This window comes from Balaenoptera physalus, assembly GCF_965194825.1.
Source record: "Balaenoptera physalus genome assembly, chromosome: 16".
In the NCBI taxonomy this organism is placed as follows: Eukaryota; Metazoa; Chordata; class Mammalia; order Artiodactyla; family Balaenopteridae; genus Balaenoptera; species Balaenoptera physalus.
Genome location: NC_138898.1, coordinates 72103277 through 72117375, shown reverse-complemented (window position 1 = coordinate 72117375; position 14099 = coordinate 72103277). Strand labels below are relative to the sequence as shown.

The following is a 14099-nucleotide window of genomic DNA, read 5'->3' as shown; positions in this document are numbered from 1 at the left end:
GTGGAGTTAACATACATATACTGTTACTTGGTGACTACGGGGTGGGTAAAGGCTTTTACTCTGGGCCTGTCTGTGTGTTCACTCCCCACTAATAGAACGTCTTTTTATCTTTGCTCAGGAGCCCATCCGGTTACGGTATAAGCTGACATTCAACCAGGGTGGACAGCCTTTCAGCGAAGTAGGAGAAGTGAAAGACTTTCCAGACCTGGCAGTCTTGGGTGCGGCCTAACTCCTCACTGGACAGACCCTGCCATTCAAGCTTAGGCCAGTGTTACTTTTGCTGTCTAGATAGGACTAATCACGGTGATTTAGTGCAGAGTGCCAAGAGTTCTATCCTGACATCAGGCTCTGGATGCCAACCTCTGACTTATTCTGCAGATATTGTGTGTGTGTGTGTGGCCCGGGGGCTGAGGGGCAGGGATGTGGGCGGTGTGGGAAATGCTAAAGCATTTCTGATAACCATCTGCTATGATCATGTCTGGTTTTGCATGTTGGTGGACACTGATGTCCCTGCCTCGAGTTGGAGGTTTTATAAGCCAAAGTTGTTGTTGTTGTTTTCCATGTATTATTATCTTTTCATTCATCCACTCTGTGCCTTGTCAGCCTTTGAAAGACTTGGTTGCTCCCAGGCTGCTGTTCTCAGGGACCTTAAAAGGAACCTGGTTGGTCTTGGGGCAGAGTGTCTTCTGGGACACTCTCTTCCAAGAAAGACCTTGTCTCCATTTCCATTAGCGAATGCTGCTTGCATGTGTTCAGGAAGATCTTCAAAATGGACTGCTTGTTGCACTATGTTCTAGGCGAGGGGCTGCCACTAGACCAGAGGACCGCGCTTGGTGGGCCAATCATGTCCTTCACCACTGTGCCTTAGAATTGCCCATAGATGGACCCTTCAGGGCAGAGGGGAAAGCAGATCCCAGGCCTTATTCAGGCCTCAGGTTCCATGGGTTGGGCAGCCTGTCTGGACCCTTCCTCAGGACCCTCATCTCCATCCTCATCCTCTTTCACCACAAGCATTTACCCAGAGCTCTTTGATTGTGACGCCATGCCAGTCGTTGTAAATCATAACTAACAGGTTCGCCCTGGCCTGTTGACTTCACAATCCAGGATGAAGAACTGTGATGCAAATGAGATATGAAGTGAGTTTAGCAATGAAAAGTGATGACTAAATATAGAAAGTCATTGAATAAATACCCGTGTAGCGAATATACTTTGTGGAGTTTTGAGTAAGTAGGAGATGCAAAGCCTGTTGCATTTAGAGATAATAGGCTTGAAGGGATCATTCATCTGTTGAAGTAAGGAAGACTTCCTGAGGGATGTGGAACCTTAAGAACTGCTTCAGTGAAGAGAAGCCCTGAGGATCTGAATGAAGCTGGAAGAGAGGTGGATTCTTGTTACAGTCATGGTGTAAAGGAAAAATTCAGGCTTGCAGTCAGTTAATACTTAGCACCTGCAATGTGCTAGGCATTTGTGGATGTTTTACAAGTCTTGCTTGGCCTGATGGGTGGGTGAAGAGAGCTGAGGCTGGCTGAGATGGCCTGATGAAGGATGCCAGATCCAAGCAGCTCACCTGTCTGGGTAGGAGTCTGCCTCAGAAACTGCAAGGCTCTGTTTGGGGCTCTTTATCACAAAATCTGGTACTTTACAGTCTGATATTTTACCTTCTACATATAGTTGGAAATCTGCCAGCACTATGGTGGGGATGGGAGCTGTAAAAAATCAAGGTATGTTACTTTTAAAGCAAATGTGAAAACTCATAAAACAGATAAATGATGGGGTGACTTCTTCATTTGGCATAACTCATAAGGTTCATTTTAATCTAAAATTTTGTGTTCAAATATTCTATATAGCTTTTATAGGCTCTAGCTATTTCATAAAGTCTCCTAGAGGTGCCCATCATAAAGACGATGCCTACCTAGAACTTCCATCAAAAATGGGTGAATGAGACCTACACATGAAAAAACCTTTATCACATAGTTAAAAGGTAGACTCACTGCGTGTGAACATTCTTCTGTCTTCTGGGAGACAGACTCCCAGTGGTGCTCTGCTTAGATAGAGTTGGACAGGGTAAGGGGGTAGGGAGGTGGGTGTCCTGAAAGTGGCCCTGGTTTATGTTATCAGTGCCTTCTAATTATGAAGTTCAGCGACCACTTAAGAAGAACCAACCCGTATCTTTTATTCACTCAGCAAGTTGTTGTTGACTAGCTTCTGTGAGCCGAGCACTGTTGTAGGCACTGCAGATACAGCAGTGATAGAAGGTCCCTGCCCTCGTGGGTCTTCTGATGGGGAGAGACAAATCCATAATGTGTCTGGTGGAGATTTGGCACTGACGATCCAGTATTTTCCCCTATCCTGAACTCTTCCTTCCGGGATCCTGCTCATCCCTATTTCTTGAACTACCTCTGACTGTTCTTTTTCCTCTGTCCCTTAAATGTGTTTCCACAGGGTTTAGTCCTTAGGACTTTTCTAAGCATTCTGGGCAGTTAACTACTAGATGAGTGGTAGACCTCTATCTCAGGCTTCCACCTCCTTGCTGACATCAGGTCCATATTTTAAGCCGTCTAATGGATATCTATCTGGAGGTTCCACTGTTGCCTCCAAGTGCTTGGAATGGAACACAGCTGCTTCTCTCATTCTCTCTCTGTTCTTATATTTGAAAGCACCTATCCAAGCCTTCATAGGTCCTTGATTCTTGTTTCATCTCCGTCCCCCTCAGTACTTTTGTCTCGTCTAGTCTATTTCTAAATAGTATCACATCTTGCCCTCCCCACTGCATTCACATTGTCACTGCCCTGGTTTGGCTTTTTTTTTTTTTTTTTTTTTGGACGGTGCCGTAGCCTGCCTCTCAGTTCTCCTCTGAGCCATTATACTTGCCAGCATCAGAATTCTGTAACATACCTGGGCACTTGACCCCTGCTGAAAAACTGTGAATGGCTTCTTAATGCCCTAAAAGCCTATGCAGCCAAATTCAAGTTGTTTACTATGGCGTTCAGTGCCCTTCTGTAACTTTTTATGCTCCTTACCCTTCTGGCATCATCTGTCAAGAATAGAGCACACTTTGCCAGAGCCACTAGAAAGTCCCTTCATGTTTTGGTAATGCCATGTTTTCTCGTATCTCTTTGACTACACCTGTAGTTAACTCCTTTTGTCTCTTCAGTGATTTAAGATTGGGCTAAAATGCTGCTCTATCTGTGAGCCACTCGCTGTGGATATAGTAAACGTTGAAAAAAGGATAAATAATGACCAAAAACATGAATATTACCCATTAAAAATAAAATAGTGTAAATTGAGAGATCAGACATGAAAGGTTAAAAGCAAAGGTGATACTCTCATACAAATAGTGTTTAGTACAGTGTTCATAAATCACAAATTCTTTGAATACATCTAATATAGAAGATGCTTACCCAGGCCCAAAATATAAAATTCTACAAACTAGTGTGTTTGTTTTAAACTAAGAAGAAAACAATAGAGTGCTAGCCATAGTTTGTTTCTTATTTTTTTAAGCAGTAACAGCCTGACCTCTTTCATCTGGAAAGAGACAGAGTCAATTAGATAAGCAGGAAGTATCCTCAGAGAAGATAAGGCCAAGGTCCAGAGATCTCATCACACATTTAATGTAAGCTGAAATGGAAAAACTCCAGGCCTTTTGTTCCCTTGCCCAATGCATTCCCAACTATACCATGTTCATTCTGAGAAAGCTTGCATCTAAAAATGTGTAAACAATCTGCTCCTTTGCCTTTTATTCTTGAACACTTACTTTATCCCACAGCTAGAGGTAATACTATGATTTAAAAAGCTGAAAAACATATTGCAGTGTTACAGGCTCCAGATACATAGGCTTTTTTTTATATATATATAAAGAATTTTATTTATTTATGGCTGTGTTGGGTCTTTGTTTCTGTGCGAGGGCTTTCTCTAATTGCGGCAAGTGGGGGCCACTCTTCATCGCGGTGCGTGGGCCTCTCACTATTGCGGCCTCTTTTGTTGTGGCGCACAAGCTCCAGACGCACAGGCTCAGTAATTGTGGCTCACGGGTCTAGTTGCTCCACGGCATGTGGGATCTTCCCAGACCAGGGCTCAAACCCGTGTCCCCTGCATTGGCAGGCAGATTCTTAGCCACTGCGCCACCAGGGAAGCCCCGATACATAGGCTTTTGAAGTTTGAGGTCTTCTGAAGCCCCAGCAGTTTGAAGTAATTAAATCAACCCTTACTTGTAATTCCATTCTTTAGCTTCACGTACTACCTCTAGCCATGTGACGTGAGACAAGTAATTTGTCCTCTTCTGCTTCCTTCCCTGTAAAGTGCATAATAGGATTGTTTTGAGAAGTGAGTTAATAAATGTGAAGTGACTCCAGTACTTCATAGGACGAAGCTAAGACTCATATTTCATGTACTGTTTGCTTGTCCACCTGGCTTCTTATACATGAACAGACTTGACTTACCCATAACTTTTTTGGCCGTGCCGTGAGGCTTGTGGGATCTTAGTTCCCCGACCAGGGATCGAACCGAACCCTCGCCCCCTGCAGTGGAAGCGTGGAGTCTTAACCACTGGACCGTCAGGGAAGTCCCTACGACTATTTGAAGTTTATCTCATGAAATAAATGCAAGCAAATATTTTAAATTTTGGCAAGGTTCAAATTAATACTGAGATGCAGTTAATGTCAAGGATAGAAAGGTAACAAAACATTGGAACCCTTACGCCTAAGTCTAGTCAAAAGCAGAAATCCGTAACAATATACTTAGAAACTAATCAACACTTCCTATAAAACATTCAGTTAAATTTTGTAAACAAGACTATGTAATTCTAAAATTCATAACCCTGTCACCAAAATCTGAAGCAGATACTTTTTAGTCTATTCTTGTTTTTGAATGCATAGGTAAAATATTAACTTTAAAGCTAGTGGCAGGACTTCCCTGGCGGTCCAGTGGTTAAGACTCCACGCTTCCACTGCAGGGGGCACGGGTTTGATCCCTGGTCAGGGAACTAAGATCCTGCAAGCCACGTGGCATGGCTAAAATAAATAAAATAAAGCTAGTGGCATATTGAAAGAATACACTGTGTAAAGCCTTTGGGAATGCAGTCAGCCACATTGATAGATCAAATGGACAATTTGATCATCTCAATAGATGTAGAAAAGGCATTTTCTCTCATTCATTGTTTATTCCTAATAGGATCAAACAGCCAGCATCATGTTTAATAAGGAAATGACAACAGTGGCTTAAACACAAAGGTTTATTTTCTCATTGAAAAGAAAGCCAGAAATAGTCCCAAACCATTTGTGGTGTCGACTGAAAAAAAAATGCGCAACTTAAAAGTTGAGAATTTTATTTGGCAGACTTACTGAGAATTGTAGCCAGCGATACAGCCACTCATAGCTCTGAGGGACTGTTCCAAAAACGTAAGGAAAGAGCCAGGATATATAGGAGTTTTTGCTGGGGAAAAAAAACCCAACACTCTCCCCCACGTGTCTAAACATCAAAAAATTACTTTTAATCACAAAAACAGACATCTCAAGTTAATTATTTTTGTGCTTTTCTATGTATGGGAAAGATGCAAGAGCCTGGACTCTGAAATCATTCCTTTGGTGCGCGTCTTAACTATCTAGGGCCAGTATCTTGTTTTTTTCCATTCTGATTCCCCTCAGGGTACACCACAGGGGCAGCTGCCGTGGTTGATGGCTTTATGGCTGCAACATCCTTTGTTTACGGAAGTGGCAAGCGACATTCTTAGTCCACAGTGGTATAAGCATCACAAAGTTATTAGGGACCTAGAGCTCCAGCCAGCCCTAAGTCAGCGCCCAAGGACGTGCTGCTCAACATTATGTTACGAGCTTTAACTGCTGACTGTTCTAGGCAACAGGAAGGGAGTGGGGGAGCCAGGAATAGAGGAAAACTGCTGACGTTCTTAAGGTTTCCTGGAAATTTTATGTGATATTTGCATTCACATCTTATTGGCTATTTAGTAGCATGGCCACTTGGAGGTGCAGAGAAGGCTAAGAAATTGTCATATTTGCATACAGTGCCACACACTTGGCTAATGAAGAAGGGGAGATTGGATATTGTAACAATTTATCTGTTTACTGGAAGACACTATGGCAATCTTTTCTACTGTTTAAAACCAAACAACTCAGGTATTTGTATGTATGTATGACTGTTTATATTTGGGTCATAGAATTACAGATTTGTTTTCTTTAAAATTTATCTGAATTTTCTAAACTGAAAAAACATTATTTTTAATTCTCAATGTTAGTTTTTCAAAACTAAAACAACAAAAGGTGGAAATTCTTCCCACCAACTGATTACCCTTCTAGGAGACTAGTAATCACCAACTGATTACTAGTTCCTCATCTGTCCTTGGAGATATTCTAGGCATTTTTAAACAAATGAACTGTTCCACACTTTGCTTTTTTTTAATGTAACAATATAGATGACTTGGTGATAATGCCATTATCAGTATGAACTGTGTAATAAAAAGGAACAGCCCCTGCTTTCCTCTCTTCTGACAGCAGATGGTATCAATCACTCATATGCTGAAAGTGCTTTGTATTAAAACTGGCACATGAAGTTGCTGATAGTTTCCATGTATCTCCAGCCTCTCACTTCCACTGGCTCCATTCCTGTGGGCCCAAGCCTGCTTGAATGTTCCCTGCAACCCTCCCCCTTTCTCCTGCCTTGTTTCTGGTAACCCTGCATGGTAGAGTGAAACAAGCATGGGTTTTGGGGTCAGGTTAAGTTTCTAGTTTTCTTGCCACCTTGGGCAAGTCACTTAACAACTCGGCCTTGGTTTTTATATTCTTAAATGGTAAAAATCTACTTAATAGGTTTTGGTGAGGATTTAATGAGGTCACCAAAATACCAGACATGATAGGTACTCTTTAAATGTAGGTGCTATTATTTCTCCTCAAATTGCCTCGTCTGAGATTTCTCTTTTTTAATTTACTACCTTAACTTGTGGTGACTTCCATTTCGTCACTATGTTCATTTCAAAACCTCTCCTGCTCTCATGGAAACCAGTGAAATTTTGCTAAGGATACTAATAACCTAATATTTGCAGAGACAGCAAAAAGGGTTGCATTTGATAAAATCTGACCATCCTCTCTATATTTGTTAAGATTAGGGTCAACTGCAGGAAATGGAAAAAACTCAAGGTAACAGTGGCTTAAAAGATATTTAGATCTCTGTATTAGCTTCCTGGCATTCCTGAGCAAAACTGGGTGACTTAACAGAAATTTATCATCTGGCAGTTCTGGAGGCTAGAAGTCTGAAATCAGGGCCATGCTCACTCTGAAACCTGCAGGAGAATCCTGGTAATCTGCGACAGTCTTTAGCATTCCTTGGCTTTTAGCTGCATCACTCCAGTCTCCGCCTTCATTGTCATGTGGCGTTCTTCCTGTGTGTGTCTCCCATGACCATCTTGTAAGGATACTGATCATATTGGATAAGGGGCTCACGCTACTTCCGTAAAATCTCATTTTAACTAGTTTCATCTGCAATGATGCTATTGCCAAATAAGGTCACATTCTGAGGGACTAGGGTTAGGATTTGTATCTTTTCTGGGGGGTCAGCAGGGCGGAAACACAATTCAACCCATAACACTCTCAAGAACCCCAGAGGCAGTGAAACTAGGACTGGTGTGCAGTCCATGGTCAGGCACCTAGATGCCGTCAATCTGTTGCCCTGCTGTGAGTGACTTAATTCCTAGAAACACTTCATGGTTCAAGATGACAGTTATAATTCTAGCCATCACGTTCACATTCCAGCCAGCAGGAAAGAAGGAGAGTAGTGTACACGTCATTCTTTTAAGAACATCTCCTTGAAGTCCCACATGAAAGTTCTGTTCACATCCCAGTGGCCAGTACTTAGTCACATGGACACACTTAACTTTTTGTTTTTGGGGTTTTTTTACAGCTAATTTTTAATTTATCCATTTACTTATTTAATTTTAATTTTATATTGGAGTATATTTGGTTTACAATGTTGTGTTAGTTTCAGGTGTATAGCAAAGTGATTCAGTTATACATATATCCATTCTTTTTCAGATTCTTTTTCCATATTGGTTATTACATAATACTGAGTAGAGTTCCCTGTGCTATATAGTAGGTCCTTGGTGATTATCTATTTTTTATACAGTAGTGTGTATGTGTTATTTTTTTTTGACACACTTAACTTTAAAGAATGCTGGGAGATGTCTTTGTCTTGAGAGGCTATGGACCCCGCTGGGGAGAACAGAACAGAATCAGGAGATATCTAGCAGTGTCCACCACACACTCCTGATGCTTTCTCGTCCCATGGCTTTCTGATACTCTTCTGATTCTTCCCCCAGTTCTTCCTCCCACCCTAAACTTCCAAATATAGGCATGCTGCTAAAGGCTTTATCCTTAACCTTCATTGCTACTCTACTAAATCTCCCTGAAGTACAAATCTGACCCTACTACTTCTCTAATCACAACCTTTTGATCATTTCATTGGATTAAGTAAAACCAGTTTCCCTAGCATTCAAGGTTCTCCATAGTATAGCCTCATCCAATCTTGGCCTCATCTGAATCTCAGTTTCCCTTTTTGGAAGATAGAAATAATACCCGCCTTGACTCCAAAGGCTGTGAGGATTAAAATGGAAGTGTAAGGGAAAGCAAGTTTCATCTGTAAAGGTCTGTAAACATGTAAGGAATCTAGTGCTCTGTTCCTTCACATGAATGGATGGGTCCTATGCTGTAGCCAGTCTGGACCCTTCCCTGACCTATGAATCTGTCTAGTAGAAGTGGAGAGGCTTCCACACATCTTAGCTCTGAGGAGGAAGACACAGTCTCTTCTGGTAAACCTGGTTTATGCCAATGATCCAGACATGCAGCTGCAACCTGATTCTGATCACTGGGCATGTTCCTCATATCCTGTTATTTTTCAGCTGTTTCTTTCTGTTGAGTGCTCTGCTTATGGGACAGACTCACCTGCCAGACAACAATATTATATACCTTTGGCAGGGGCTATTAAGGTTTGTACCATGTTCTGATGTGCTGGCACACCTCCCTATACATGGGGTAGCAAGGAAATGTATTAACCAAATTTAAGAACCCAGAGGCAGTGAGTCTAGGGCTGGTATGACAGTCCCAGATCTTTCAGTGTCCTCTCTTTCCACTTCCAACAGCCATTCCTACCAACCTGTCCATAAGAGAGTTCCTCATGGGCAGGCGTGGTAAGAAGCAAAACTGTCCCACATGAAGCCAGTCTGGGTGACCTGGACAAGCATTACGCCCATTTAGGGAAGGGTGACTCAGTTTTGGCATGTCTCAAAAAGTGTGGGCTCAGAGGCAGAACTTTTGGCTATGGCCCAGTAAGGAAATTTGCAAGTCCTCTCTCCAAAAAGGCTAGCTATAAAGCTAGAAAAATTTGACAAAAATAACCATTTCAGTGCTACAGAAATCATGTAAAGGTAGATGGCAATCTGAGAAGTGTTGATGCTTGAAAAGCCACTGAAGTTTGGGTAAACAACATTTGCAGTTTCTGTCATTCTTCCCTGGGGCTGCATCCAGCCTCTCCCTTGCACCAACTCTGTAGGATTGATATCTTCTTTGAAATGATGTTAGCAGAAGTGACAGTTGCTGTGGTGGGCAAGTGGGGAGGGCCAGCAGTTCTACTAGTTTGATGTTGTGGTCATCATTAGAAAAAGCATGTACCTTGATGAAGATGTGCCCATGTACATCAGGGACCAGAGAGAGCCCAAGCTAACCACAATCCCAGCTGACACTGAGGCTGCATTCACATGCTGAGGAAACACAAAGGGGCACAGTGGAAAGGAAAAGCTGGGACCAACTTGAAAGTGACCTGATATTTTGAATGTGCTCCCTTACCCACACACAGATCCACTGACAGGACAGAAGCCCTACTAGCTCAAAAAATTTGGTACAACTGTAGTCTGATCATTAACTGCCTTTAAGCTATGTAGACACAGGAAGTCAGATTTTAAAATAGAATAAAAACAAAAAAAAATAGAGACATCAGAAGCTACACACCATAGGGGAGAAATTTCATGAATTTATCTCAGGCAAACTACTAAACAAGCAAACAATAACAGGAACAATCTTTGGGGAGTCCAGAATCTAGAGTTGCTACAATATATTATCTAAAATACCTAATTGTCAATAAAAAATTATGAGATGTGCAAAGAAACAGGAAGGAAAGATCCATACTGAGGGAAAAAGCGGTAAATAGAAACTGAGTCTTCAGACAACGGATTTAACAATCAGCATTCAAAGTAGCTAATATAAATATGTTCAAAGAACCAAAGTTAACCATGTTTAAGGAATTATAGGAATCTATGACAAATAGTGATTCTCAATAGCAAGGCAGTATAAAAAAGATGGACATTCTGGAATTGAAAAGTACATAAATTGAAATGAATTCACTAGAGCCTCTCAACAAAAGATTTGGGATGGCAGAAGAAGTCAGTGAACCTGAAGATAGGTCAGTAGAAATTACCCAATCTGAAAAACAGAAAAAAGAAAACTAGAGCTGCAGAGATCTGTGAGACACCATGAGGTGTCACACACATAATGGGAGTCCCAAAAGGACAAGTGAGAGAAAGGGACAGGAAAGTTATTTGAAGAAATAATATCCAAAACCTTCCCAAACTTGCTGAAAAACAATCTGCACATCCGTAAAACTCAACAACCTTCAAGTAGGATAAACACAAAGAAACCCATACATAGACACATTAGAGCCAAACTTAAAAACCAAAGCCGAAGATAAAATCTTGAAAGCTGTAAGAGAGAAATGACTCATTGCATACAATAGGTTCATAATAGATTAACAGCTGACTTCTTATTGGAAATAATAAAGAGTTCAGAAGGCAGTGGGATGACATATTCAATGATCTGAATATGAAAAGAATTCTATTTCCAGCAGAACTGTTCTTCAAAAATGAAGGCATGGGCTTCCCTGGTGGCGCAGTGGTTAAGAAGCCGCTTGCCAATGCAGGGGACACGGGTTCGAGCCCTGGTCCGGGAAGCCCGTGCACCCCCAACTACTGAGCCTGTGCTCTAGAGCCCGTGAGCCACAACTACTGAAGCCCGCGCGCCTAGAGCCCACGCTCTGCAACAGGAGAAGCCACCGTGATGAGACGCCCAGGCACCACAACGAAGAGTAGCTCGGGCAACTAGAGAAAGCCCGCGCAGCAGCAATGAAGACCCGAAGCAGCCAAAAATAAAATAAAATAAATGAATTTATTAAAAAAAAAAAAAAAAAGAGCTCAGGCTCCAGTAGCAGGCTTGGCTGAGTTCAGCTCCCACAGCGCTACCTTCTAGCTACGTGACATTAACCACTTGCTTAACTGCCTCAGTTCTTCCTCTTTAAGTTGGGGGAGAATAACAGCACTCATAGGACTGTGAGGACTAAGTGCGCTCGTAAAAGTAAGAGCTTTAGCGTAAGCACATATTTAAGTGCCCAAAAGTCACTTAAGTTAGCAGAGGAAAAGAGGCGCCCACACCCTCCGGCCGCCAGCCCGCCGCGCTTCCCGGAAGGCAGGCAGTCGCTATAGTAACGAGTACCTACTTCCGGAAGAAGTACGGCGCGCGGCGAGGGTCAATCCCAGCCGTACACATCAGCGAGCTGACGGAGGGGCTGTGGAGAGGCTAGTTGGCGGCGCCGTCAGTCCCGGCCCGCCGCCTCCCAGACCCGCGCGGGTGCTCTCGCAGGGCCGCCCGCTTCTGCAGCCTCGCGGACGCCCGGAGCCAGCGCTTCAGGCCTGGACGCTGGGGTGCGGCGGTGCAGCCATGGACTTCTCCAAGTTCCTTGCCGAAGACTTCGACGTGAAGGAGTGGATCAACGCGGCCTTCAGGGCTGGCCCCAAGGAGGTGGCGGCCGGGAAGGCGGACAGCCACGCGGCCACCCTGGTGATGAAGCTGCAGCTGTTCATCCAGGAGGTGAACCACGCCGTGGAGGGTGAGTGGCCGGGCAGAGCTCCCAGACGGGCCCGGGGCCCCCGGGGTTGCACGTAGTGGGCAGTAAAGGTCGGCGCCTCCCATGGAGAGCGAGCGAGCGAGCCCTGCTTCGGTTCTCCCGCAGTCCTTACGGGGATATGCAGGAGAAGGTCTCAGCCCGCTACTCATCTCTCTGCAACACTTGCGGACTTGGGATCTTGGTTTTCCACCTCTGGCGGTGCTGTCAAGTTTCCTTTTAAAACTTAGAAGAGTGAATTTTAAGAATATTAAATAATAGTCAACTGATCCTTACATTTGGCAAAAAAGCATATAGAGGGTGTATAGGAATGACAAATCTGGGAAACATTGTTTTAATGGATTAAAAAAAATTATTTTATTGAAGTATAGTTGATTTACAATGTTGTGTTAATTTCTACTGTACAGCAAAGTGATTCAGTTTATATATATCTATATATCTATATATCTATTATCTATATCTGTATCTATATCTATATCTATATATATACACACATTCTTTTTCATATTCTTTTCCATTATGGTTCATCACAGGATCTTGAATATAGTTCCCTGTGCTATACAGTAGGACCTTGTTGTTTATCCATCCTGTATGTAATAGTTTGCATCTGCTAATCCCAAACTCCCAATCCAACCCTCCCCCACTGCCCCTGTTTTAGTGGATCTTTATGTCAGTGGGAAGATGGGCTGTCCTGACGGGAGACTTTTAAGTACCGAATTCACTAACCAGAATAGTGAATTATAAAAAATAACACACCAGAACCATTTCATTAACTCCTCGACCTGGTTTTCATTCACTGTACGTTTATTCAGTGCATACTGCAGCCAGTCTCTCTGCTCGGCTCTGTGGGAAAGAGGCTCAGACTGCCCACACTGGGAGCTTATGGTCCTGTAAATAGAACTTTGTTTTATAGATGTGTCCACTGTTTAAGAAAAGGTGGAGGTGGGGGGACGCTTTATTTCACTGCAGATTCTTTATTGTACTTTGCATTTTTAGTAATTATTGAGCATCTACTATGCACCTGCCAAGAAATGAGTGCTGGGGATGAAAAGTTTACCTTTCTAGAGCTTGCTGCCCTGTGGGGAACATACGTGAACTGTTTAATTACAGTGAAGGGTGGCTTTACTGAGAGTAGAACCGGAAGCTGAGAGCTGGATGAAGGAAGCAATGATCTCTTGTCTGGGAGAATCATAAAGGGCTTTTCCCTGTGTTAGGCCTTGAAGGAAGACCTCACAGGGCAAAGATGGGGAGGACATGAATAATAATATAATAGCAAATATCTGAGTTCTTGGTATACATCAGGCGCTGTTTTAAGTACTTTATATGTATTAACTAAGTGGTTCTCAACAGGGGTGGTGGGACTTCCCTGGTCCGCCTGTCAATGCAAGGGACACGGGTTCAATCCCTGGTCCGGGAAGATCCCACATGCCGCAGAGCAACTAAGCCCATGCGCCACAACTACTGAGCCTGCGCTCTGGAGCCCGTGAGCCACAATTACTGAGCCCGTGCGCCTAGAGCCTGTGCTCCGCAACAAGAGAAGCCACCGCAATGAGAAGCCCGTGCACCACAAGGAAGAGTAGCCCCCGCTCGCCAAAACTAGAGAAAACCCGCGCGCAGCAACAAAGACCCAAAGCAGCCAAAAAAAAAACCCCAAAAATCTGCCTTCCAGTGCACAGGACACAGGCTCGATCCCTGGTCAGGGAACTAAGATCCCACATGCTGCGGGGCAACTAAGCCCGCACACTGCAACTACTGAGCTCGCGCGCCTCAGTGAGAGAGCCTGTGTGCTGCAAACTACAGAGCCCACGTGCTCAGGAGCCCATGCACCACTACTAGAGAGAGAAAACCCAAGTGCCACAACTAGAGGGAAGCCCGCACCACAACAAAATATCCCACACGCCTCAACGAAGAAGACCCCAGTGCCGCAACTAAGACCTGATGCAGCCAAAAAATTTTTTTAAGTAAATAAATAAATAATCCCTGCATGATCTGGCTCCTGCCAACCTCTCCAACCTAAGAATAGATCTTGTTCAACATTGTATCTCCAGACCCTGGAAAACAGTTTGTGCCCAATAAATATCCACTGACTGAATGAATGAACAAATCAGTCCTCCTATTAGAGTTCCTCAACAACTCCTGTTTGAGCCTCTGCA

At 43.4% G+C, this 14099-nt stretch overlaps 2 protein-coding genes across 6 annotated transcripts in view; both read left to right on the top strand.

Moving 5' to 3' along the window:
* The window catches only part of GGA2 (golgi associated, gamma adaptin ear containing, ARF binding protein 2), a 31609-nt gene extending 28469 nt beyond the window's left edge, over positions 1–3140 (top strand). For both annotated transcript variants that reach the window (XM_082431048.1, XM_082431047.1), the window contains one exon: positions 119–3140. In XM_082431048.1, coding sequence (XP_082287174.1) covers positions 119–229 — 111 coding nt within the window. In that variant the 3' untranslated portion in view covers positions 230–3140. The remainder of the gene's footprint in view (positions 1–118) is intronic.
* Positions 3141–11532: 8392 nt separating this feature from the next.
* COG7 (component of oligomeric golgi complex 7) overlaps positions 11533–14099 on the top strand; it is a 76761-nt gene continuing 74194 nt past the window's right edge. For 2 of the 4 annotated variants that reach the window (XM_082430995.1, XM_082430996.1), the window contains exon 1: positions 11533–11931. In XM_082430995.1, the coding sequence (XP_082287121.1) occupies positions 11763–11931 (169 nt within the window). In that variant the 5' untranslated portion in view covers positions 11533–11762. The remainder of the gene's footprint in view (positions 11932–14099) is intronic. The other 2 variants (XM_082430994.1, XM_082430993.1) reach the window with 2 other exon arrangements.